The following is a 27,573-nucleotide window of genomic DNA, read 5'->3' on the forward strand; positions in this document are numbered from 1 at the left end:
GCCCTGTAGGGGCACAGGGGGCCCGGTAGGGGCACAGGGGGCCCGGTAGGGGCACAGGGGACCAGGCAGGCACCCCGAGGCCCCGAGCGCCAGGCACCGTGAGGGAGGACGCGGCCCCCAGGCCTCGCGGGGCTGCGCCCCTCGCGTGGGGCTGCCGGGGGGCGGCGACGCCCGCTGCGGGCGGCGGGGGCGGGCGGGGGCGGTCGCCCCGCGGCCGCGGGGGAGGAGGAGGAGGAGCGGCGGCGGCGGAGGGCGGCGGAGGGCGGCGGGCGGCGGAGGATGGGAGCGGGCGGCGGAGCCGGGGCGCGGCGCGGGGGCACGGGCGGCGGCGCGGCGGCAGCGCCCGCGTAGGGCGGCGCGGGAGGCGGGCGGCGCCGCGGCCATGGAGAGGGCGAGCCCGGCGGCGGGGAAGCTGAACGCCGGCGGCCGCGGGGCGGGCGATGGGCACGGCCCCGCGGGGGGCAGCCAGCCCCGGGCGGCGGCGGCGGCGGCGGGAGGCGCGGAGCCGGGCGAGCTGATCGGGCGGGCGCTGGATTTCAAGAGCGAAGGGGCGCAGTGCTACAAGGACAAGAAATTCCGCGAGGCCATCGGCAAGTACCACCGCGCCCTGCTGGAGCTCAAGGCGCTGCTGCTGCTGCTGAGCCAGGAGCCGGGCGGGCAGCGCCCTGCCAGCGCCGGGCTGAGCGAGGAGCAGCGGCAGGCGGTGGAGGCCATCGAGGTCGACTGCTACAACAGCCTGGCAGGTCAGCGGGGACCCCCGGCCGCGCGCCTCCCTTCCCCTCCCGCAGCGCCTTCCATCTTCTCGCCGCCGGCTCCGGCACCCGAGCGCGGCTGGAGCCCGGCGGCAGGGCCCGGCGGCGCCCCCCGGTCCTTCCCTTCCCATCCCTGCCCTGCCCTTCCCGGGAGGCCCGGGTGCTTCCCCCTCAGCCCCCGGTCCCCTCGCCGTGGGCACGGGCGCGGGCTCCGTGTGCCGCCGCCCGAGGGAAGGAAGGTGCTGGGCGACGGCCCCGGCTGGTACCCGGCATTAAAAGGTGTTCTCGGCCTCCTGGCTGCGAAAGTTGCCAGCGGACGGAGCGCTGGCTCTGGGCTAGGCGCCGGTGGGCGTTTGGGCATCCCTCCCTGTTCCCATCCGTTGGGGAAGATGGAGGGGTAGGGCTGAGGCGCCCCGGTGCCGAGGCAGGACTGCTGCTGACTCGGAGGAGCGCTGCCCAGGCGAGAACTGCGGGACCGGGGGTTATTTTGGGTCCCAAGCGTTGTTTTTTTTTTTTTTTTTTCTTTCCGAGCCCGAACGCAGCTCCGAAACAAAAACTTGTGCCTACGTACGTAGAGGGTAGGGAGGGTTTGCAGGGGGTAGCGAGGGTTCATAACCTGGAGAAGGTGCACAAAATGACACGTCAATACAGCTCCGCTGCTTTCCACAAGGATGAAGGGTCACTCGCTACCCTTTATATCCTTGAGGGGGGAAAATGGCAAAAATCAGGACGCTGGTGTGTCAGCTGTCACCATCGCTTGGCTTTTGGCTTTCGAGACACTTGGCTAGCTTTTCTTCCTGCTGTCTGGGGCTAAAAAGGGATGCAGAATAAAGCAAATGGGGTTTGAAACGCCAAGCCAGGATCTTCCCTTGGCTTAATCCATGCCAACCTCAATGTGGCTTTTGGGATGTAATGGAGAGCACGATTTTATCACGTTTTCAACTATTCTTCCTTCAGAAGCCTGTCGAAATCCTGTGGAGGGAGAGGCAGGTGAGATCCCAGAGTGATAGCATAATTGCACAGCTGTAATTTTGTCTCTCTCAAAATTTCTGTTCGCAGGCTTATTAAAATCCATTGTATCTGGCAAGGCTCATTTAGATTGGCAGGGTTATACAAAGAGCCTGCAATACTATGAACAATACAGCGTAGAGTGGTTCTGGGTTTGCACAAGCACTCGCAGGAAATGTCTCTGCCAGCCCCCGGTGCTGAGGTACAAATGGGACGTGGTAGAAGGTAAATGAGGTGGGAGGGAGGGATGGGCTCTGCTTCTGTGGCTCTTCCTGCTGCGTACACAAGTTCCACTCGCTGGAAATGTTTACACCCGTGCGGACAGAGCTGTCCTGCATAATGGCCGTTGTCCACCGTGTTTATTTACTGCTGCTGCTTTGAGCAGGGAGCTTTTTTCACTGTTGATTGTATTTGATCTTGCCAGCAGTAGCAGTCAGACAGCGTGAGAAACCTGCTCCATCTTCAACCTAGATGCGAGCAGATTTCACCTAAATTTAACTGGTGTGAACACAAGAGGAGATGAGTGTAATTAACCCTGGAGATGCGAGCAGTGCTTCTCCTGAGATAACCTCAAGGCAGGTCAAGGTGTCGTTCTGCACTCAGTTGTTGTGTGTTTTCAGTAGATGGGCAGGCACAGAGCGGAGAACAGGATTGGTCTTGGAAACGCTGAGCTTTGTGTGTGTCTGCTGCTCTGTCTGCGAGCAATTTTAAAGCAATGCCCTGTTCGTTGAAGAGGGGAGCGTGCAGTTAAACAAACCGCAGCGTTGCTCCTCCTAGCCCAGCTCCAGAGCTCCCATTCTAGCGGGAGGATCTGTGAATTAGCATCTGAAGGAGAGGAAAGAGATGGGAGGGAGCTTCTCCACAACTGTCACAATAATTAGTACGCCTTTCTAATAGGAACTTCAAGGGGTGCAGCAGTGAGACTATTTCGTAACAGCATGGTGCAGCAGAAGCCACCAGCTTCTCTACGTGGTGGGCTCTAGCGCAGGCACCAGTGCCTGTTGTGGGAGCAGAAGTCAGCGGTATTTGACTGGGGAAGAGAGGAGATGCAGGGCGTTTCGCTTCCGAGCACTGACTGGATGCCTAGAGCTGTCTTTAAAATAAATAAATCTGCATTGCCTAGTGCAGAGAGCATAACAGCCATGCATGTTAATTCTAGAGAAGGCAGTTTTTCACTGAGCTCTGATTTATATCCGATAGCATTAGCAGCTGTCATCTGAGTGTCCTTATTACCGAGTTCTTTTAGCACCTCCGCGTACTGCCTAAGCTTAGCATTTAGGAAGCCCACCTTGGTTTTGCGCTGTTGTTCTCACGTGGCCACCACACACTCACCTGTCAGAGGTGTTTCGCATGGCAAAGACAGAAGCACACACACACAGTTACTTATTTAGATCCAGTCAGAGGAGCGCATCAACTCTAGTTAGCTATGCACTTAGCCAAATAAGCAGGTAAGAAATACACACCCAAAGGGAATTTGGGGCAGTCTTACGGGTGAAGGCTGTGCACACGCGGAGTACAACCGGGGTTGGTTTTTGTTTTAACCTGACTGATTACATGAGTAAGAACATGTGGACAAACACAAATCTGTTGTCAGTACATTTACTGCCTTGCAGAACGTAAATTACAACACAGATTGTTTTTTAGTTCTGCTTCTTCTGTGGAGCACCTTCAACAGGCAATTCTCATACCACGAAGCAGGGTGGCTAACGCTTGTATTTACTCAGAGCCCCGCAATGTTCGGTGTATTTTCTGAAGTGAACCGTGTGGCACCCCCATGACCTAAACTATCCTTAGCCCATTGCAAAGGATTCCAAAATGTGCTGGTTTTAAAATTCTTGTGATTTTTTTTTATATATTTTAAATTGGCGTAGGATTTTCTCCGCTTGCCATTGGCAGTGTTGTTCACATTTTTTTCGCTAAGCCACTAGCTGGGCTGCCGTGTAAGCTCCACGAGTTTTGCCTTAAAGGCACTCACCCTCACATCTGCAAAATCCATCGCTGCTGTGTTCTTGCACGGGCGCGCCAATAGCCCTTCGTTTTGCCATAAGTCCTTTTGATAAATGTCACCAGATACAAGGGCAGCAGCGTGGTCTGGGCCCCCAGAAATCGCTGGGGTGGGCAGAGAAAAATCCTACCAGCAGCACAGAGCCTCGCAGAATGAATGCAGGGCTGTGAGGCAAACAGTCATTTCTTTATGACTCACTGACGGGCTCTGACCTTGAGGAAGTCACTTGACCTCTTTTTGCCTCTCTCAGCCCAATTGAAAAATAAAGAACAGGAACCACGATCTGATCCCGATGGTGCACTCAACCGAGTTTTCCCAAGTCGGTGGTTTGTATTCTTAGAAAATAAAGATGAACGTAGGAACAATGCCTGCAGAAAAACAAGCTGGCCAAATACCACTCATGTCTACGTCTCCTTTCCACTCATATAACATCTTGTATCTAGATGAAACTTAAATGCCTTATGAACTGCAAGCAGGTAGGGATCATCCACCTGCTACTAACGCAACCACTACCCTCATTAAATGCAATCATCATTTTATTCCAGCATTACTGCCTAAAAGTTTACAGGATCAAAGGACTGTGTCTGCTCTGCAGAGAAACAAGTCCTGGTCCTTCCAAAGCAGCAAAATGCCAAGGGTAAGCAGAGTTTCAAGGTTTTTTTTATTTTTTATGAGGGAATGTTGCAGTGCGATAAGCAAACCTTTGTCAGTTTTCCTAAGCACGCAGAAATAGTAGAGCTAATCCTGGCACGAAAAACAGAACCGGAGACAGAACCGGGGATGAGGAGCGATGCTGGGAGATTGAGATTTTTCATCCTGCCTCTCTGTGCTGACCAACTGTATTGTCTTCACCAAATCTTTCATCCTTTGAACCTCAGTTTATCCATCTGTGTTTCTGACCTCTTGGGAGTGCTGGAAGGTTTTGTTAATTACACGAATGTCAATTAAACGCAACACGTTTATACCCCCATTCAAACACGCATGGTTTTGTACAGGAGCCTCGGCAGGAGGGCACACGTACCTGCAGAGCCTTACAAAACATAGCTGTCCGAGGTAGGTCTCAGCCTGGGCAGCACAGGTTGGCCGCCTGCCCTGGCAGAAGGTGGCCGTTCAAAACTATGCAAAGGTCACAGCCACAGCCCCACCAAACGCAGCACTCGAGCTTGCTAGCACCCTCGGGCTCTGGACGGGGTTGTCGGTACTGCTCCCAGCAGTCACCAGTTGTACAGACTTTGGTGAGTAGTCCCACTGAGGCAAGGAGCCTTAATCCAAGTGAAAATATGACTAAATAGCAGAAAAGCTGCTAAAACTCGTCTCCGCTGACCACCCACTAGGACTCCTCAAAAGGAGTTTCTAAAATCCCATCCCAGCATATAGCAGTTAACAAGTACACACTCTACCAGGGCACATGGTGCTGTGGGTGTTAAAGCAGGCTTGGATTGTTGCTTGATGTGAAGTTGTTGGTTTTTTTTATGTGCTGCATCAACAAAAAACACGCTCTGTAAGGATGCCATGCAATGGGAAAGAGAGACAGCAGCAGGTGACGGCAGGATGTGGCCTTCGTTTTTACTAGCTGGGGTGGGAGCTTCCTGACACTCTTGTTTTAGATGCATCTGCCCAGCCACAGTGCATGGGAATATGCTTTACAGGCCTGATGCTCCACGTAGGTGCAGAGAGTGAATGCAGGTGACCGAAGCATTTTAGCAATAGGCCCAACCCTCACTCGCATTGCCATTGCAATGAATTAGTCTGTGAAATACTCTGTATTTGCCTGTTCCCTTTTATTTTGGGGAACAAAGTTCATCATTTGGAGAAGAAGGTGCGTCGCTGGAGGTGAAGCAGGAGGTATGAAAAATCAGAAAGCTTTTTCAAGAACACAGAGTAGTGGTTAATTTGTTTACCTAAAGAGTACTGATTGTTCTCCACCTTGAGATTTGCACTGATACGCTTTCTGAGAGGTCTGTAGTAGCACCTCCTGCTAGCTTTACTCCATCCCCTTCTGATCTGCTGTCCTGGAGTTCCCTCCAGGAAGAGTCCCACAGTGAATCACAGCCTCTTACACCTCCCCAGGTTCCCATCAGTGCTGTGCTGGAGATGGTTCAGGTGCTTCTGTAATGCCTTGTGTGACAATCACAGCTGGTTCCCGATCTATTGCTAAATACACCCATGAGCTCCGTGGTTACCTTTTTTTTTTTTCCTGTGAGCTCTGCCACCTTTCCATGGTTCAGCAGGTGGAGCATCCTTCTCTTCCTCCCGTTCACTTGGGTTCAGACCCAGAAATTACTAACCTGACTCCAGACCTGCTTCTCCAGCCCTTCTCCTAGAGCTGCCTATCAATTCAGCAGCGCATCCCTGGTTTCCCCCTCAGTGTCCTGTGGGCAGTGGGATTGATGCTGCAAGTATGGAAGGCCATCAGAAGATTTCACATTAGGATTTTAGGAGGAGATCTTTTGCACACCCACTAAAGGAGATTGCTGTAAGGAAAGAAACAGCAAAACAAAGGGGTATAAATAAAAGGGGAGGTCTAAATGTTGCCAGATCCTAGTTTCTTCTTGACATTGTGCCATCTTACAGAAAATAGCGTATGACAGAGTATGAAACTGAGGAAACAATTAAGATAGGGAGGAACTACATAATGAGGTTTTGAGGAAATTTATTGGCTTTTTTTTTTTGTCTTCTCTTACTTCATGGGTAAGAAACTGATGTAGAAGGAAGACAACTGTTTATTAGTCTTGATTTCAGCTTACTCAGGTAACCATGCCAGTGACTAATCCTGAGGGTTAAAAATGTTTTGAAAAAGAGTCACTGTGAACCATCATTAACCAGGAAGCTGTTACTCGCGGCTGCTCAGGAATCTGTCTCCTTTTGTTCGTTTCTGCACTGCATCTTGGATGGGAAACAGTAAACATAAGACATTGATAGATGGATACAGGTAAATCTTGTGGTGGCTCAGAGTGTTAGTGTTCCTCTTTCTTTAACCAAGACTGTAGGGTTGGTGTGGTTTCTGGAAGCCTGGCTGGAATTGCTGGCGGTACCTTCAGCTGGGGCACGCTCGAGTCGTGTGAGGCTGGGAGGTAGCAGGAAGGCACTGTGGCTGGTCCCGTTCTTGTACACTTGCCTCAGTGGCCACTTGGCAGCCGTGGAAGCTGGGGTCACATCTCGCTACAGCCATTCTGAGCCTAGGAGCATGCTGGAAACCATACTAAGACAACTCATGGAGCGAATTCGGCACAGTCACGTTTACTCTCTGCAGTAACCCATGGCAGGAGGGACAGCTGGGAGCGATGATTTTATCTGTCATAGTTTGACGTGCCAGAGCTCATCTGTTACTGTCCATAGGCAATAGCTAATGTCATGATCTTTACTTCAAAATCCACTCTGTTCTCTCCACTCTCCAAAATTCTTGACACGCCATCACCCTGAGGCTCATAGGGCTGCACAGCACCATCTGCTTCTCCTTGGCTTTGTCCTGTGTACCCAGTTCTCCCATTGCATTTCTCAGCTCAGGAGCCGGGGCTGCTTACGCACTCAGTGCCTTTTCTACTCGAGTTCCTCTGCTCGCTCCCCCAGTTGCGCTGCAGCTGTGGCAGACTTTTTGACCTCCCAGGCAAAGTCATGGCCCTTTCCAGGCCCCGTCTGTTCTGCCAGCATTGCCCTCTCATCCCCCGTGTTCTCGGGCTCTGCCCCACAGCATCGCAGTGCACCTGATTCATTGGAGCTGATTTTATTACCTATTGTATATCAGTTGTTTAGGCTGGACCTTTTCTCCTCCCTGGCTCTCCTTAAGACCCATCTCTGCTGTGACACCTTCTCCAGTACACCCATTTTTGACAGGTAAAAACCTCTGCCTTACTAAAGCAAATACTTTCCTAGCCACTGCTCAGCATTCCCGTTCCTGCTTTAGTGGGAGCACTGTCTGTTGCATCTCCTTGCTGCCAGTTTAGGGGGCTGTCATGTAGATCGTTCTGCATCAACGGCAGCAGCACCTCCTTTCATAGCGGAGTGGCAGGCAGCAAAACTCCGCTAATCTAGCCGTCGATCTGGTTTCCTAGGAGCTGCTGGAAAGGAGCAGCTGGGTCAGCCAGCAAGCAGCCACCAAACTTGTTTTCCTCAAATTTTGATTCCAAATCTCCTCTGATGCCCTGATTACAGCTGTCAGTCTTCATGCTTCTGGTGTTAGTCTGGCCTGGGGACATCAGGGACTAAATGGCTCATTTCATACTTGAGGAAACTCAAGTGAGGTATCTACCTTGCTGCAAGTCTCCTTGCCCTGTAAAGCAGGAGCGTTGAGGGCCCTCGTGGTAGAGCCTCATCATGCAGCGGTGGAGATTCGCTACCCATCTGACCTGTCTGTGAGGCTCAGCCTAACATGCACAGACTGATCTCAGGTCAGCCCAGCCCTAGGTCTTTTCCGACTCGAAAGGCTTCACTCTCGACTCCAGGCAGCAGAATTGTTTACTGCTACCTGAAGCAGATGGAGGGGAGAATAGAAGACATGCACTAGTGTATCTTTGTCCTGCACACTCCCCAGTGTGGTGTGTGGGAGAACAAACTTACTCCCGAAAGCAAATTAAAAGCAGAGGAGGTGTCTGGGACTTGAAAATTTATGTTAGACCCTTAGCACTTCCTTTGGCTATTCCTGGGCTGGTGTGACTAACCAACTTCTACCTCCAGCGTGCAGTGCCATCCCTACAGTCACCATCTAACCCCATGTGAACAGCATCTTTATGATATAAAGAACAATCTTTCAATCAACTGCAGGGAAGAAGCTGTGAGAATTCATATTCTTTTGCCCCGCTCCTGCTCCCAGAGAGGGGGAGGGTCAAAGACCTACATTTCTTCCACTCTTTGAGAGAACAGGTGGGCTCCATGCAACAGCCTTAGCCTCTCCCAAACAGGAGCTACCTGTGGAGGCCACCAGTTAACCTTGCAAAAGCAGAAGCACGAGGGAAGGAGTCTGTTATTCCTGGATGATCGTTGTAAGTCTGGACTAGCTATTGCTCTGCAATAGCACCTATTTTTTTTTCCCCACTTATATTTCTAAAAAAAATAAAAATCAGAGCTTCTGCCCTGTGCCACTAGCAATGATTCTCTCATCAGACAGCACAGTGCAAAATAAAGCCTCAGCGCTTTCTTCAGTCACCATATGTTTTAATACTAGCATAATTCAAATCCTAGATTACTAGCCTCTTAAATGATTTGCAGTGATTAATTGCTCAAGACGCAGTAGTGCATTCATGTTGCAAAGAAACCAGAGCAGCACAAGATCCTCACCTATTCTGCAAGTACAGAGTAAATATGCTCACTTTCCTTTGTATGTTCTCTAACAACCGTGATGGAGCTCAAACTGAGGCAGCTCAGGAGCTTTGCTCATGGGGTGGAGGGTAAATTAAATTAGTAGATGAATACAAAATAATTTTTAAAACCCAGGGCTGATTAACTTGGAGCACAGTGCCAGAAGGTATCATGGAGTTAAAGACCCTAATAAGGTTAGAAAAGAAGGCTTAGACACATAACTAATCAGCACATTCACTGCTATATTAGATAGGATAAAAACTGTAAAGCAAATATTACATTTTCATGCTTGAGAACCACTGCTAACTGGTTTGGATTTATGAATAAACTTCTCAGAGATTTTAATTTCCCTGTCCACGGCCATGTCACATAAATGACTCAGTCATCCTGTGACCAACTAGCATATTCAGATTCTTTTCCTCTTTGGCTATTTCCAGCTCATGAGCTCATAAATTCTAGCAGAAATTCTTGCTTTAAATCCCAAAGAGCGTGATTGTAAGTTTTGCGTTACTGACTTCCATCCCAAATAAATTTAACGCTGTCCGCCAGGTGATGTAGCTCTTTTTATACGACATTGCCATCCTTATCCTTTTTGAGGATACCTTCCAACTTCACAGTGCAAGTAGGTGCTCTTTCTTTTACATCAGGGCAATTAATAGAAGCATTAGACAAGTTCAATTCTGAAATTAATTCTTGCAGTATTCTTCTAGTGGTCTCTAACTGATATGCGTGTCAGCAGAACCCACTACAAATTCTTTAGCCATCACATAATTCTTAGTATATCTTCATATCCTCTAGCTTAATTGAAAAGGCACAGTCGAGACAAGGAACTGTATCATTAGCCTGATCCATTACAATGATTCTCATGCTCCTGGTGTCTGAAAACAAGCTCGTTACCTGGGGTAGAGGTTCCCCTCTGTATACTTAAAATCAGACACAAAGTCCTACCTCATTCTTCCACCCAGCAGTGCACTGCACTGACCTGGTTTATGGAAGGGTTGGGAATGATCTGAGAACTTTACCTGAAGCACTTTGCCACAACTTGTATTAAAGAGCAGGCATCTTATTAGAGGACCAGCTTACGCTCCTGCACATTTCAAACCCTGGCCTTCTCAAGCAAATAATACACTGAATCATTACTCAGGTCTTCAGTTTATTCGTTTTCAGCCTGATTTCCAAAGGAAATGAGTCATAAGCAAGTATGTTTTCCTGTAGTCAGACTGTCAGTCCACTCTCGGTAACTTTCAAACCTGTTGACTAGCTGGATTTGATGGAGAGGCAGATGTCTCAAAGGTACCAAGTTCATACGGTGTAACCAGAGGGCAGGGAAGAGGCAAGGACACCAGAAGCCCAACCACACAAAAGGGCAAAGCTTAAGCCCAGCTTGCATTGGCAATCGGAGCTCAGCCAGGTGACACAGCCTGACATAGCCAGGATCATTCGGCTCTGTAGCTGACAAATCACTCTTCCTTATTTTCCTTAAAAATGCACTAAAGTTTTGAGAGCTTTGATTAATACCTCTCACTCCTCAGTTAGTTAGAAAACGGTGACTTTGGCATCCTCTGCCTCTGCCCGTTCTCGTTCTCTCCATCCCTCCCTCAGAGGCCATAAAGGCTGCTTTCTGTTTCAAAACATCATTAAAATGGAAGGGCTTTGGGCTACGCGGGACCTGGATAAAACACCTGATGGGGTTATTATAGTAATGAAGGAAATGTTCCTCCCTGTTCAGCCTCTCCTTCTTGCCAGTAAGAGTCTTCAGCTAGGGAGAGCTCAGGAAAAGAAAAATACAAAAACCATTTCAGTCCCTATCAATTATACATGGTGTGAGGATGCGAGGTGGTGGCCTCAGCCGGCTCCCCGCCCCATAGCGGACTCCGCAGCTGTCAGCTCTTCCACGTGTCCCGGGAGGCGAGCTGTGGCTCAGCACCGCAGGGCACAGCACACAGATGTTAGGCAGCCACGTCAGCCGGCCCTGCCGTGGCACAGGATGAAGCACTAGCTTTCATCCCGAACTGAGCACACTGCAGTAAGCCAGGCTGGAGGCAATCGTGGCATGCACGACTGTCAGTGACTTCATCTGAGAGCCTCCAAGCTGCTCCAGCTGCATTTCATGCTCCCGCTGTCAGTTGTTTATTCGGTGAGCCTCCCCGAGCAGAGGCTTCACCCCTCAGCAGAGAAGCAGCTTGAGATCCAGCACTTCCTTCAAAGCTTCTCCCTACTCACAGAAATACCTTCCTGGTCACGGCCAGGGTTACAGAAGACACCTTTCCACTAAGACCTGAATTTCACTGCGTAGCATCCCATATTGCTGATCTCTGAGACACTTGCGTGTACTTTTCCCCCGTGCAAACGACCCAAGAGACCAGATTCCTCCTCTGGTGGGTGTTGATAGCAACAGAAGGCCAGAGGAGGAAAGATCCAACGTGGAGAGGGCATGGCAGCGCGAGGGTAAAGCAATGCAAGGTGAAAGGCACGACAAAAGCAAACAGCAAGGAAGGGGCGGTGGAATAAATAGCAACTGGAACAGCAGATCTGAAGGTCAGACATCTAAAGGCACATTGACTGGACCAGACTGGGCCAGTTGAGTACTGATTCTAAGAGATAAAGGCAGGTCAAAGACCACTAGATAAATACAAAGTCAGAGCAGAGGAAACCTCCAGGGGATTTAACCTGGCAGATCAACAATAACAGCCTTGGCAAAAACAAATGGAACAGATTCCCAGCTCTCCTAATGCGGCTGCAGCAGGAGCAAGCATTTATGGAGATTGCAGAATCAAAACGATCTAGGCATTAAAAGCTGACTGAAGCTCTTGTTCCACCAATGGTTTGCTAGGACTTTGCTCCTACGTCTTCTGGCTGGGAAAATCAAAGGCATGGAGATCAGAAGGTGAGATATGGAGATCTCTGTATTTCAGTTGAGTAAAGATTTGCTGATCCACAGCTGAGGATGGATTCTAGCTTCAGAAAACACTTCTTGTTTGCTTGACATCTAGGCTTTAACTACTTTAATTTTACCATTGCTAAGAATTTTCAGCAAGACTCTGGTATTAATTTGAAGAACTACAGGAACTAGTAGGTCAAAATACTCTTTCAAAACAGAAGCTATGATGATCAGATGAAAAATTGTCTGCAGTTCTTTGCTTCCCAAAGGTTTGTCCCTTTGAAGGGAAACTTCAGTATTATATCACTGGATTTGTGACCAAAAAAAGCATAAATCACCGCTAATTTGCCTTAAAGTAGCTTAAGAATCATTTAGAAATAATGAACACTTCTAAAGAACTGCACTCTAGAAAATTAGAAAAGAGTGAGATATGAGAACATAAACACAGCAAAGGCAGAAATCATTCATGCCTGCTGTTACTTAAGTGCTTATGTATTCAAATGCCTAGCCTGGGGGATGTCACAGCAACATCCTTCAACAGGACCTTCTGACGGGAATTTGCAGTAAATGGTGGCTGTCAGGGAGAACCAAGGACCGTTCATGCCCCGGGTGTTACAGCACAATCAGTAACGGGACTGCAGAGCTGGACAGGAATTCAGGAGTCTTCTATCCATACCACTGCATGGTACACGGGTATAGATAACGTATATCCCAGCTAACATTTATTCAGGCTGTTCTTACACACTTCCAAAGCTAGGATCCTCCACAGCTTCCCCAAAGAGTCTACATCAATGCTTCTGCCTTGTCACTATTAGAAAGTTCTTCCCAGTAAGATTCTTCCCTGATGAAATTTAAGCCCTCTTCTGGTTTCCTGAGTACAAGAACAGATTGCATTCTGGTTATGCCCTACTTTGCATGACAGTTTTTTTCTTTTTTACATGTGAACATTGTAAGCCTGCCTTCCATCACCGTCTTCTTTAGGGCTTACAGTCTGTGTTCTCCATTCTGCTTGTTATTGTCAGGGTCCTCCTGGCATCCATCCACATTTTCTTTCAAGACTGGTATCCAAAAATCAGACATAGTACTCACACTTCCTGCAAATTTCTCATCATACGTGCTAGTTTGCATTTTTCTTCATTAACAATATAGCCTTGCTAACTTTATCTGGTGATCTACGTTGTAACACAGATCATCTTCTGCAGAATTATTTCAGCCAAACATTCCTGCTGTCTATCAGTGGTATTTGTTCCTTTGTTTGTTTCCTGCCTAACTTTAGTACCTTTCACTTGCCCCTGCCAGATTACATCCTGTTTTTGTCAGGACACTGCTCCAGTCCGTGAGGACCCCTTGGAATTCCAGCCCTGCCTTCCAGCATATCCCAACCACTCCTCGCATCTTGGTGTTATCTGCCAATTGACAGGCAGCCTGCAGTCATAGTCATTGAGGTCTTTATTGAGGACACCAAATACCATGGGACCTAGGACAGATCAGTGCAGAACCCTACTTAGTATTGCCTTCTGCTTTGATAACAGAGTTAAGTCTATTCATTTAGACTGTTCTCCCTCAATTTGCTTAAGAAAATGTCACTAGAATTTGTCATTTGACTAGTGTAAAAGCCAAGATATGTAACGTCTACTGTTTCACCTTTATCTTCAAGATTGATTGCCCCATCAGTCTGAAATTAAACTGATTTGTTCTGACAGCTCACATTATCTGTTAGGTATCTCCTTGTTGTCAGCCCTGTGCTCTCCAAGCCTCTAAAGGGGTGGCAACAGGAAGGGTCCCAGGGTGGGCTGTCAGCCACAAGAGGCCTCACAGAGGCTTAGCAGCTCCCACAAAAGCTGCTAGATGCCTCTTAACGCGCATGGTAGTGGAAGCATCAGCATAGTCACTACCAGTGTCTCTGTCCTAGAAGACAGAATTTGTGCTGTGAAGTCGGGGTCCTTCTCCTGGAAAAGGTGTGAAGGACAGGGGCAGCAGAGAACTGAAGGAGACCATGCTGTGTATTGAAAGGAAAGCATGGCCAAGGCGGCAGAAAGGGGAGGAAAGGTTGGCACCTGTCTACGAATTGGGAGTCAGGCTGAGAAGAAGGGGAAGGCTGCTTGGAAGAGGTGATGCTTTGGGCTCTCCAAACATTTGTGGATCCACACCTCATTTAGCATTAATCCCTCCCTACAGAGAGAGGCAGCCTGTCATACAGTTTAGCTTTTAATTTTCCACATATTTCCCTGCAAGCAGAAACATACAGGCATATTTAGGTCTTTTTCGTACCTGGAGAGGAATAAATGAGGGCCACTGACTGTAAAGTTGTGCTGTCATTCTGATATTCCCTTTTCATCCCATTAAGGTTGTCCGGGAACTGGGAGTCAGCTGATCAGATTATTGCCAGACATTATCAAGCTGTCTATAATTAGCTTCTTATTGGTGAGAAGCCAGAAAATCCTCTTTGTTTGCAAGCTTGGACCATAGAGAAAAAAGAAATATTTCATGGAAGAGATTGTTTGGAAACTGCAGATCCTAATTAGTGTCTCAGCCCTGTAGTGAAACTGTACGCGGCATTTCTCTGAAAAAAAGATGCTTCCAAACATCCCCTTTGGAGGAACACTGGGTTGCATTCTTGAAAGGCACAGCCCACAGGGGGCTCGGTGCAGATATGGATGGTTTACAACCTGTTTTGTTCCTTGGTTTAGGCTTCCTGCATTCCCTCACATTATACAGCTCCTTTCAGTGCCAATTAGGGAAATTTAACACAGGCTAAAAACTGCTGTGCCGTCCACCTTACCTATGCAGTCTGCACCCTCTAGATCAGTAACTTCAACATCAGAGAAATTTGGATTGAAGTATTCCAATAGACTACATCTTTTTATGCTGTACATTAAAATTAAAGTAGCTTAATTCCAAGGTGACTTTTAATCTCAGGTAAACCTTTACATCTTCAGCATCATCTTATGATGGACATGTTACCTGATATTAGAAGTTAATTATAATTTAAATTACTAACACATGGCTGAAATTTTCAATGTCATTTAGTAATGGTATCCCCTTTAATTCCTCCAGTGGACACCATATACTCCACATGCTTTTATAAACACTGGTTACAGAGACTCCAGCACGCAGATTAATGGTACATCCGTCAGGGGCATGATTAGAAGACTGCTGTCTATTCCAAAGCAAGCCTTTTTTTTTTTAAAAAAAATCCCTGATTTTTTAGTTATGTCTCAACAATTTTTCTTCCGAAACACTTAAACCAAGATTTATCACTATCATGTTTTTTCTTCTGAGAAAGAGCATCACTATGAAGGATGCCAAGCCTTCTGAAATAAAAGAAGTATTGTGAGACTCTTGTAGTCTGCCCTATTATTTTGAGTCCTAAAGAAGTAAGAGGACGAAGCCTGCTCAATGATACATCAAGGTCTTAATCATATGTCTGAATAAAACCCTGAAGTAGTTATATCAAAGCATCAATCATGTGTTTTCCAAAATAGAACTAGAACAAGAATATGTTCCATCTTCCTGTGATTTAAACAGATTTTAAGTGAGCTGTTGGCTGCTATACTTAGGGTGAGATCATATCGGAAAGCAAAGTATTTTGCAGAGTTTAATCATGGCTATTTCTGGGAATGACACTGTCAGTTTGTGAAATACACGTCGAGTTTATAGTGGTTGGAGTACCTAGCACTTGTTAAGGAGTAATAATCCACACATAAGCTGTTAAACACCAATGTTAGAATCAAAAATAAATACAACAAAGAAGGAATAAATACATCAGGTTTGAGCAGCAATGGGTTTAGCTCCTTCTCCCTGCTTTGAAACCAAACAAATCAATACAAGTTGTTTGTTTTTTTGTTTGTTTGTGTTGGTTTTTTTTGAATCAGTGATTGTTGTAGAAGAATCATTTGCCCTGCTCACTTAATGGTAAACTCCTCAAAGTAGGTCAAATGCACTCACACATTTTTTTGAAAGACAAATCTAGTATTCCCTAAATTTTCATATTAAGGAGTGGAAAACGAAGATCATTTGGATTCAGGCTCTTGCGTGGGTATATGAGTGGTTCAACCGCAAGACTTACTATTAGCTCTTGCACAGGACACCTGCTCCAGTCTCCAGGGGATATTGGCAAAGGCCAGCTTTAGGCATTGCAGATCAGTATCCCTCAGTTTTGTGTAATCAACAGAGAAAGAATTCTGAACAGGAGTGCAAGGGTGGGTAAGTCATCTGCTAGAGGAGCTGCTGTCACACACGCCTAGCGAGACTAGTCTCCTGTGCTTGAATTTCACCATTAAAGATGCTGTTGCTGGTCCTCAGGCTAGCTACCCTGAACCTCTGTATCCTCAGCACCTTGTCCCAAATTCTTAACTCCACTTCTGCCCTCAGACTTTGCCTCCTGATAGACCTCAGCCCCCTACTCATACACCCCTCTCACCACCGCAGCCGTTCTGCGTCTTCATCCCCACACATCTCTCAGCCCCAATCTCCTCGCCTTGCCAGCATCAGTCTCCTTGTCTTTCTGTCATAGGTAAAACAGCTCCTCTCACATTGATTTCCACTTTCCCGCTCCTCTTTCTTGAGAGGAAAGAGCAGGAAATTTCTCCTGTTGGCTCAAATTCCCACTTTTCCTAGAGTGGGTTGTGCCCAAGGTAGACAGAATATTCAGTGGATTTGGGTAGCAAATTCTAAGGCACCTCTTCTGAGTACTATACGCAGCACTATATTGGTTTTAATTCCAGAAAGTTATCAGTTGGCCAGCTCTCGATTACCCCAGGGATAACAGAAGGCACCTGCTTGACACAAATGATATCTGCCAGATTTCAGTTTGCAAAGCCAAACGTTGAGAGGACATGAGACAAATCCAAAGAGACAGTCACCAGAGATCTTTAACAAGGGAAAAATAAGATACATTTCCCTAGCCTGCTTTTCAAAAATACCTGAACAGTTTTGGCTGACATTTTCTAAAAGCAGACATCAAAAGCAGACGTCGCATATGGAATATTTTAGTCCAAAAACTTAGAAGACTGAAGTTATAAGCAGTTGATTCTCCCCTAAAATGGAAAGGACAAGGCAATCATAAGAACAGGTAGTGCTACCAGCTTACCTGGGGGACAACGAACTGCAAACGAGACTGGACTTTGTGAAATACAAACTTGCAACCCAAGACATTCCTGAAGGGCCAGGGCATGCTCATCCCCCAGAAAAGCTGTGAATGGAATTCCTGTTACAACTAACACCACGTGCTGAACCAAACCAACGTGCCGCTGGGAAGGAACGCGCTAACACTGCCTGTGTGGTAATTTGGCTTAGCTTTCTGTAGCATGGATAGGTCTTGAGCCTTGCCTACAGTAGGACTTTGGCCACTGGTATAAAACCGTGCCTGGAGGAATGTTCCAGCACGCAGATTTACCTTTTGGCAAAAGTTTCCAGGTAGGCAAGGCTTCTCATATTGTTTGAAATTCCACATTAACATCTGTACACCCTACTTCCAGACTTAGATCTTGGTCCAGCCAAAATTAGAAGCCAAAAGTTTGGGCCAAACTGAGCTATTTTCATAACCTGGAGATGTTTGCACACAGGAGAGGTTTCCCTGGCAAGATGCTAACCAACAGCATTTTCAGTTGAATTTCATTTTGAAGGTTCACACAACAGCTATACAAGTGATGAAAGCTGAGAAACGTGAGGTTTTTAGTAAGCAGCTCCAGGCACTTCTTCATGCAGGCTATTTAAGAGTTACCTCCCTAAAAGATATACTGGAATTCAGAATTAATTCAGGGTAAAACAAACTAGTATCCAAACCTCTGAACTGTCAAGAATTCCATTAAAAACTTCCCACCACTGCTATCCACAGCTAAGGGTTAAAGGAGTAGATGTATTTTGGCTCTACAGATGTTTTAATCTTTGTTTTGTCTAACCTGGTGCTAAACAGGGTCACGCAAGTTAGCTCTTATGGTACCATTTTCTGCTGATAACAGATCTGTGCTGCATCTCTCAAATAGTTGCAACTCAGAGCTGGCTGGCATAGATTCAGTCCAGGAATTAAAATTTAGAAACCTGGATTTAGTACTCTGAGGAAGAAGAAAAGCAGCCAGACTACCTATTTCCTTGCTTAAACATCAGCAGTCAGCTGGGAAGTGAGATGGACAGGGATCCTCCACTGGAGCTAAAAGGAATAGCCTTTTCTTCTCCCCATAGCACATTTCACGCAGTTTCAAAACTGCTTGTTTTTACAGCAAATGGGGCTCCTCATCACTATGCAACATAGTTTTAAAAATTAGGAATTAATTATTGCTCAAGCTGACACAGTAAATCATTCACCAAACTGAGAACAATAACCAAGTACGATGGACTAACCACATGCTGAGAGGCAACAGGACACCCTGAGTTCTGAGCTGGAGAGATATAGCTGCTGGATGGATGCTGCGTTACAAGGATAAAACCTGCAGGGACTGGGTGACTGGAGGTCTGCATCTGCTTGTGAAGGGCACCCTCCTCACCCTCCTAATTGCCAAAGAGCCATTAGAGATGGTGCTGTGTGGGATCAAGGCCATTCTCTTTGAAGAAAGCAGAAGCTGGATTAGCCTCTCTTGGTTTGGTCTTTGAGTTAGCTCTGCTCCTCAGAAGGATTCACTGGGGGCCTATTATGAACTGATAAGGAGGGTGATGAAGTGTTTGATGTGCTAAACAAACACTACCAGCCAGAGATACGTGTCTGTTTAGGAAAGTGACACATTTTCAAAACAATTCTTCTGACTGAACTGGCTAGGAAGTACAAGGGTGCCATGTATCTTCCATTTTTGAGAGCTGAATTACTAACTGCCTCTACATTCACAGTGAATCACAGTCCATTAAGGTCATTTCAGTGCACGAAGAACTGAAAGCACACACCTCTAAATATTTATAGGTGAGGTTCTCCCTCCAGGTTCATTTGCAGCAGCCACTTCCAACGCTGGCTCTCCAAATGGCCAGCTCTTCCAGCGTAACTGTTTCCTGCACATCCATTTGCTCGTTTTGTTCAGATAAACGCATCTCTCCTGCTAGCTGTGTGGTACTGACTTCTCTCTGCCACGTGCAGAGTTACAGCAGTGCCTTGCAGAGCCTTTACTGTGAAAATGAGTCACAGAAAGAACCCAGCTGGATATCTGGAAGCCCATTTGGGCTTATGAATTAGCAGGATTTGGGATATTTTATAACCAATCCATGAAGCAAGTCCAATATGGAATTATTGAGTTAATATGCACGGTCTGACTGCCTGTCATTTTCAGGGTAATTTCTGTGACTATAGCTGGAAATACCAAGTAGTAAACAAACAGAGACCAAAATCCCCCATCTAGTTGCTCTGCAAGGCAGTTCCCCAGAACGCGAAAGGCCGGAGCAGATTGGCAGCGTGCAGAAAGCTACTGCCACGGCTGTACCTGCTGCTGGTCAGCAGACAAACAAAGCAATCCAGTTTCCAGGGCTGTGAAGCCAGCAGTAAATTTACACAGCCATCTTTTTAATAGCTTTGAAAAATAAAGGAAAACAAAAGCACAGTCATTTCAAGCTCCATTAGAAATAGAGCGAGAAAAATCAATGTTTGACAAATAGGAGGGGACAAATTCTGGATAAGGAAAGGCTACGAAGCTTTTAGAAACACGTTTTTTAACTGGCAATCAAACAGTGAGCAGCCAGATGCCTTTGTAATACCTATGCACTTCAGTGTCAGAATCTGTTAAAATACTTAGGAAGTCCCTCATTAAAGTAAATGGGACAAAGATCTGATTTGTAAGTGCTGTGTCACTTAACCGAACTCGGCAGCAGCGGGGCTAGTTCTGCAGTCCTCGCCCAACACATCTGTACCGTGAATTCTTTACTGGCAGAAGGCTGTTTGCGGTTGGTTCCAGTTAGCTATTTAAGCTGTGAATGCATGCCTGGGTTAGGGATGCATTCTGTCCATGTTAACTGATCAAAGGCTCGGACTAATTTAGGTTGGAAGGAATCTCTGGAGGTCATCTAAGCTGCCCTCCTGCCCATGAAATGTAAAGCGAGCTACAGAGAGGGTGCAGAGCTCCCTTTAGGGGTGCAGGGGAAGGGGACTGAGAACTATCATATTCCTGACCCAGCATCATATCCTCCCAGCAACAGTTACCATGCAAAAAATGAAGTCTGGCTGTTCATTGGTGACATCTGAACTGTGACGGCTTGGGTTTCCAGGAGCAGCAAGTCTCCTCCTTGCCAGAGACACACTGAGTAACACCACCTGCCATGGGAAATTTCTCTCCATGCCCTGGCACTTGACACTGCCAGCCCCTGAACAGATCCTTGCATAGCATCCTGCCTTCCTTCCCCTTCCCTCCGCCCCAAATCATGTCATTCCCAAAGTTGCCTTGGATTGTAGCACCAGAAGAGCTTGTGAATAGAACAGCTTTCTTCATTTCCCTTAAGACTGGCTGCAGTGTGTCCTTTTCTCATCAGTGTTCCCCAAAATCTTTCTTAACAGCCAGTAAGCATAAAAAAAAATTAGCCCAGAGTGCACACTACAGTGAGCCCCAGAGGCATGTCCAGCATGCAGTCCTCCCTAGCCCAGGGATTCCTGCCTCCCATTCAAGCTCACTGCCAGCAAGGGTGTTTCTGGTTCCTAGTGAAGGCAAGTGTGGCTGTAAAGCATGTCTCAGGGATCTCCCCCTTACTCCACACCTATCTGTGGGAAACTGACTTTGGGGATTTTTGTCAGCTCCTTGACATTTATGCAGCAATCGTCCTTGGGCACAGAGCCCTCAGCAGGCTGTTTCTTCACTGCTGTTTACCTTTTCCTTTGGGAAGTCAGCAGAACTGACCTGGTGCTGAACTTTTGCTGCAATACTTTGCAAAAAGCCTGCAGCCTAGCACATTTTTTTACCCCGTGTTTTAGCTCCAGGTGCCTCTGGTTTACTAACAGTGCATTCCAACAGAGCAGAGACCCTTGGTGCTTCCTACAGCAAAACACCACATAGGAGCTCCTGCATAAACGGCAATACATTATGTTTGTAAATCCAGCACCTTTGGATCATTAACCCCAATACAAAATTTGGGCTAATTTAATTCCCCCTGATAACTATTCTGTGACCACCTTTTTGTACTTTTCTGAGCCCTAGTCCTCAGCTGAGAGGTGATTTTACGACAGTCACTACCACAGGATCACGTGGAGCTCCAGCTCCAGAGGGATGTTTGTGTTCTTGCTCTCTCCCCCCAGAACAAACACAATCCCATCAGCTTAAATGCCAGAAATAGAAGCACGGGTATTTAAATTGTGAACAATCAGATTTGGCAAACAATCTATAGGACTGCACCCTTTCTGAATCACGAGTCTGAGTCACTTCCCTCACCTAGGCTGCTCTCCTCACCCGCGCAGATGCCGGAGCAGAAAGGCAGCAGTAACGTTCCCTGCTCTGTCTCTCTCCCCTGCAGCCTGCCTGCTCCAGGCCGAGCTGGTGAACTACGAGCGCGTCAAGGAGTACTGCCTCAAGGTGCTTCAGAAAGAAGGAGAGAACTTCAAGGCACTCTACCGGTCAGGCGTTGCGTTTTACCACCTGGGTGACTACAACAAGGCACTCTACTACTTGAAAGAGGCAAGATCCCGCCAGCCAACAGGTATGGGGAGCAGGAACCTGACTTGGCGTTGAGTGCTTGGGCATTTCTTTACACAAGACTTTGTCCCTGATTTGTTTTCATGGGTTTCCACAGGGATGAGCATGACTGCACCCTTAGCCCTGCTCCCTGTCAAGGACTCATCCCTAGGGCAGCAAGTTCGCAGTGACGTTGCCTTAAGACATTATCTGTTAACTAAGTATTGCAGAGGCTGCAGCACGAGCTGGGTGGTACCAGTACTGCTGGAATCCTGTCTGTGGGGAAGGGATCCTACCTCTTTCCCTTCCCGTCTTATTTTTCAAGAAGGAAGCAGGATGAGGAAGAGCGCATCCCAACCATTATATTTTCCAAATCTGAGATACTTTTTCCACTTAAAAAAACGAGTAGACTGTAGTCCCCAACAGCCATGCTTTCCACCATCTCAGTAAAGGAATAGTATATTTCTCCGATAAAAGGAGACAGACATGTACTCACAAAGCTCTCAACAGGATGCTTCAACTTGTGCCACGAAGGCAGTCACATGCCTTGTTCAAGTACTTGCCATCCATATGTCCAAAACAAAAATAATTCATTTCAGGCAGCAAAGAAATCGTGTTTGCAAACAACTTAGCCCGGTCAGAGCAACCACCTTTATGCTAACCCACCCAAACTCAGAGGGCAGGTAGAAGGCCACAAAGCAGAGACAGTGCTTTGATTTTTTGTAGAAAACTGCCTGATGAGATAAAACCACACAATTGTTCAACCAATTTCTGTTACAGGAACTTTGCAATACATGCAGAAAAATTAAAGGACCATGAGAAAGCCAAACAGAAGTCACACGCAAGGGGAACCCCACAGAGCAGCTCTTCCACCTGCATCTGTGTGTGCAGGGAGAGAGAAAGCTGGGCACGAAACAGGAGCAAACACAGTGGGGTTGGCATGCCTCAAGCTAGAGGAGGTGAGGGAGGTGGCCAGAGTTCGTGGTGTCCTGTAGGCACTGGGCTCCTGCGGTGATGGCGTCCTGGAGGAGCACCGGGATCGCACTCCGCTCCCACCTCCCGTACAGGCACCCGGTCCCATCTGCTGTGCTCGGCCCCAGGCTCCGGGCAGTCTGACAGCACAGCTGCACGCCCCGCACTCGCTGAGCAAATGTGCTTAAAAGCTCAGTTTAGCCTGTTTAGTTTACAGCGCGCCCTTCTGCTTTCAGCCTACGCCAGAACCAGGGAATGGGGAGACCTATGCAGAGAAAAATAGTCGGAGGAAAATGAGAAGCTATCTTAACCTTGGGGTTCTGATGAGGCTCAGATGCTAAAAAGTCCTTTTAGCTGAACCACTTTGGTTCTATTTTTAAAATGTATTTTTATGCTTTTTCCCCCCCTCTCCCTCAGTGATACTATTTATTTGGTATCTCTCATTCCTTCCTGAAATAAATACTAATGTATTCAACAGCAAAAGCTTCAAATACTGCTGCTTACTGCAAAGACATACCAGAAACTGTCCCCAAAGGCCCTTAACGTATACAAAAAACAATTCTGGCCTTCAGCTCTGCATCAGAGACTCCTCTCTGTTATTGTTAGACCATCCAAGGCCATTGTTGCACTGTTTTATTTATGATTATTGAGAACTTAGGGAAAGAATTGAATGCATACAGCAAGAAAGGATGTGGCTGTTAAAACGCAGCAGTAGGAATCAGGTGACACTAGCAAGAATTACTATGTGACCAGGAATAAGTCAGTGTCTCCATCTGCAAAATGCAATTGTTTTCTGTTATCTGAGGTTTTGCTAGGCTCACTGGTAAAGCAGTAGGTTACTATCACAGTCATGTTCTGCCTTTCTTTCCCCTCCTCTAATAAGGAATGTTTTTGGCTCAAATCACTGGCAGTCTCTTTGCTGGGGGGAATTTTAAGTGGTAAAGAGGAATTAGTTAGCAAAGGGGCTTACAGCTCTGTCATCACAGGAAATTCCTTATGGCTATTTACTGACTGTCAGCAACAAGGGCAGGGTCTGGCCCCATTTCTTATGCTACCTCCAAACAAAAACAACAGAAAATCACAAAAGCAGGTGGAAAGAATACAAGGTAACTGTATAGCACTCCTTACTGAGCAGCATCTTGGACAGGGAGAGAAAAGTCACTGTTAAGCTTCCCATGCTGCATGGAAGGAGCTGGCCTCCCAGACTCCTAGTCCCCAGGAATAAGACCCAGACCATGGTGCCTGCCCAGCAGATAAACAACCAGGCTCTGAAGCCACTGGGAGAAGCAGGAACAGCCTTCAATGCAGCAGGAGGGCACAGGAACACTCAAAAGAGCTAGGAGACACATTCCCTTTGCAGCACTGCCAGCATCACTTACTGAGCTGTCCTTACCTGCCATTCCCACATCAGCACTTCCTCACTGAGAGACCAGAGCCTTCTGCTCATTAATATTTAGCTTTGAAATACTTCTGCAGACAGAGCTGTGGTGGCACAGCGTCATTTTATGGAAAAGACTTGGAAAAGATAGGGCTCCTTCCACAAGCAAAGTGCTGCTCACCACTCCTCTCTGGTAAAGCAGCAGCCCTCAAAGAGGAAACAACACATGCCCAAACCTGCCGGGAGATTTTTTGCTAACTTGCAATCAGAGTTTCTCCCGCCCCCTGTCAGCTGCACCTTGTTTTGCCCCTGGCTGCCCGTGCATGTGGCAATCTCCGAGGTGAGTGAAGCCGTGCCATCAGCAGCGAGCTGCCTCACCCTCAGGCCAAAGGCAGCTGGCAGCCTCCTGCTTGCTGCCCCACTCCACACCAAGACCCACCTCCTCCTCCTCTGTCCCTGTGCACAGAGTCCCTGCAGGCCTGGGCAGGTGCAATTTCCTACCATGCCTCCTCAGTTACTGCTTGTCACCTGCACGGGGCAGGCCTCCGACATGCGAAACACGGCTGCAAGGACATTCACCTGTGCTGCAGCCCATCAGGTGCTTGGAGGGTACGGAGCAGGGAGGTCAAAAATTCAGGGCCAACCCCTCAGCTGAGTTGCTCCACTCCTGGAGGCTGCACAGGTGAAACCATTTCTGTTAAGAAAGGCTCCTTCAAAATTCATTAAGCTGGTGTGAAGTGCTAGTGCCTCACCAGCTCAGGATGCTGGTGCTCCTTGTCTAACACAAGTGAGAGCAGAACTCCTCGATTCACTGAAAATCCCCCAAATGGAGCAAGTATCTTAATCACTGACTGCCACCCTCTGAAGGGAGTAGGAGGATGCCACTGAACCTGCAGAAGACTTAGCAGGGAGACCTACCTCACCAGGGACAGTTTGGGAAGTGACAGCAACATTGCTACAACATGTTTGTGCAGAGCTCTGTGTGAAGGGAAGCTGAACCATCTTCCATTGCCTCCGCTCCAGCTGATGGCACAACAGAGGCATCCCCTTCTCATTTTTATAGGAAACTCTGCACCCACAACTCCTCTGGTGGGGGCAATAGCTGTGCTTGCTAGCAGTGGGCATGTGACCAGTAACGCACTCATCTTTTTGGAAGCTCAAGCACTTACTTAATAGCTGGTGTGGGGAAATTTGGATGAGGAGGAGGTGAAATTGCTCCCTGACTGTGGGCAGAACGGATTGCTGTGTGCATCAGATTGATTTTTGAAGCTCTAATAACTTATAATGGACAAAGCTGGCCCTGGTTGGCCTTCTGAGTAAGGCTGTGAGCAAAGAACCATTTTAAAATTAATACATAAGTGAAAGCAGTTATTTTTTATGCTTGCTTGCTTCTGATACCACATGGTGTTTTCCACCATGTGGATGCCGTGCTGGTGGGAAGTTGCCCTTGTGAAAGTAAATCACCACGATCGAGAAAGGGGTGGCCATGGCTGCGGAAGCATGGGGTCTGTCTGGAGACACACGCTCATCCTGCACATCAGCCTGTGCCGCAGGGTGAACGGGCTCCCTCCCTGCAAGGGCCCAGAGGTAAAGCAAAATTCACGTGTTGTGTGTGCACTGTGCTAGTGCACTGGAATACTGGAAGGAAAAAGAGGGCTGAGCTTACAGCCTGCACAGTATTGGGGTCTCACAGCTCTGTACAGAGATGAAACGTGGTTCTCTGCCCCCAGGAACTTCGCTAGGATGGATAAGGCAGTGTGCAGCATACAGTGTATGACAAAAATGCAGATACAGCGTCATGGTGGAAAGACTCCCAAACATGAAATTTAAGGAGAGCAAGGTTACTAAAAGAACAGTGCTCTTCCCACATCAGCTCATCATGGAAAATTGTGAGAAGAGTGAAATAGGCTGTAAAATGAATAGGAGGGTGAAGAAGCAGGACATAACTGTAAACAAGGTGCCTTTGGAGTCTTGTGTCCAAGCACGGAGGGCAGGGAAGCCAGTGGAGATGCTGTTCCACAGGAACAGGCAGGGATGACCGGGATGGCTTCACCTGTGTGAATTCAATTGTGGCAACCAAGAGTAGCCAAAGAGAAGGTAAAAACTGGCTGAGGCAGGATCATGAGCAACAGGGACGGTGAGCCCAAATCAGAGCAGGTTCACCAAAACCAAAGCAGCAGGGTTTGGTTCAGAGCCGCCTCCCATTGGAGCTGTTCCTGCAGGCAGGAACCGGAGGTGCACCACGGATGAAAGGTGCGGTGTGTCCATCTTTCACAGGGAGTTGTAACCACTGTGCATGTGTGTGTGTGCTCTTTCCCTGCAGATACCAATGTCATACGATATATCCAGCTGACAGAGATGAAGCTCAGCAGATGTTCCCAGAGAGAGAAGGAAGCCTTGTGAAAATGAAGCTGCTTCAGCTGAAGTGCCCAAAGGGGAACATTTCCTTCCTAGAAGCCCATTTGGTGGATTTTCCTGTTTGCTCTGCCTCATCCCCATCTCCTCATCCATCCACTCTCCCTTGTTCTTCATCGAATCCTGGTTTTGAAAAAAAAAGACTCAGACACTGGATATGGCTGCGGCAATTACCATTGCCAACCATGGTAATCCCCCTTCCCCATGGCAGGAGAGCACAATGGCTACAGCCAGCCTTGTTCCAAGGCAGCGTCACACACCCGGAGCAGGCAACGCTGGGGGACCTCTCTGGTCCTGAGCTGCCTGCTTACTACCCGTAGGGAAGCAACCCCCAGGCAACTACTTCCTGGCCAGGCAAGCTGGAGACAAGCAGTTTCTACTCCGGGTGATCACTGGAGCTTAGAAGAGCCAAGAAACCAAGAGAGCCACTGGTCATTTCACAGGGGATAGCAAATGCCTTTTCAACATCAGCTCCCCCTGCCTGCTTCTCCAGTGTGTGCTACCAGTCTCCAGTGAGAGCTCACATGCTCCCAATCCAATGCCAGTGAAACTGTTTCTAAACATCCTCTTAACGAAAGCACAGAGCACCCTACAGTACCCCCGAAGCTGTCCCAGTACCGGAGGAGAAGGCTGTGGGGTACCACAGAAGGCTGAACAGACTGTGAAAGCGTGGTGTACAGTATGAGGGAAAAACTGTGAAATAATTCATTAAAGGCAAATAAAAATTATTAATAGGCAACAAGTCCAGCCATTGCTTTTAGAAGGGACCTGTGGGTTCCCCGTATCCAGACAGGCAACATTGTCTAGCGGGGGCAGCATAGGGTGGGGAACAGAGACGTCTCCATTCGTGTATCGGCTCTGCCATGCCTTGCTGTGTGCTCTTGGGCAAGTCACTTAGCCTCTCTGTGCCTCGGTTTCCCCATCTGTACACTGGGGATAATAATACTTCCCTACCTCGCAGGGGTGTTGTGAGGATTTACCAGTTAATGTCTGTAAGTAACAGTACAGTGATGTACAGTGCAAAGTATTATTAGTACATTGGATTGAGGTCTCGATTCTCCCACCTCGTGTTGGTGCTTCCTGTGTCCTGTTTTCTTCTCTTTTTTAACAGACCATGGTGCTGACAAACAGGGCAGGACCAACAGCTTTGGAGGCTATTTCAGCAGCCCATACGGCCTTTTAGATCTACTGCAGCAGTCTAATCAATTCTGAGAGCTCAGGCTCCTTGGCTCAAGGATCCTTTTCTGGAACTGTCAGTAATGGGATCAGTAAGTGCCACGAACACATCTCCAGTG

General features: G+C 47.7%; 1 protein-coding gene across 1 annotated transcript; it reads left to right on the forward strand.

Annotated features, from left to right (window-relative positions):
• The first annotated feature begins 276 nt into the window (after positions 1 to 276).
• Positions 277 to 27,339, forward strand: TTC9 (tetratricopeptide repeat domain 9). The gene is made up of 3 exons (XM_080595464.1): positions 277 to 743; positions 21,356 to 21,538; positions 26,187 to 27,339. The coding sequence occupies exons 1-3, from the start codon at positions 383 to 385 to the stop codon at positions 26,264 to 26,266; spliced, it is 624 nt and encodes a 207-aa protein (XP_080451590.1). The 5' UTR covers positions 277 to 382; the 3' UTR covers positions 26,267 to 27,339.
• Positions 27,340 to 27,573: the final 234 nt, after the last annotated feature.

The sequence above is a fragment of the Anser brachyrhynchus genome, assembly GCF_964034855.1.
Source record: "Anser brachyrhynchus genome assembly, chromosome: 5".
In the NCBI taxonomy this organism is placed as follows: Eukaryota; Metazoa; Chordata; class Aves; order Anseriformes; family Anatidae; genus Anser; species Anser brachyrhynchus.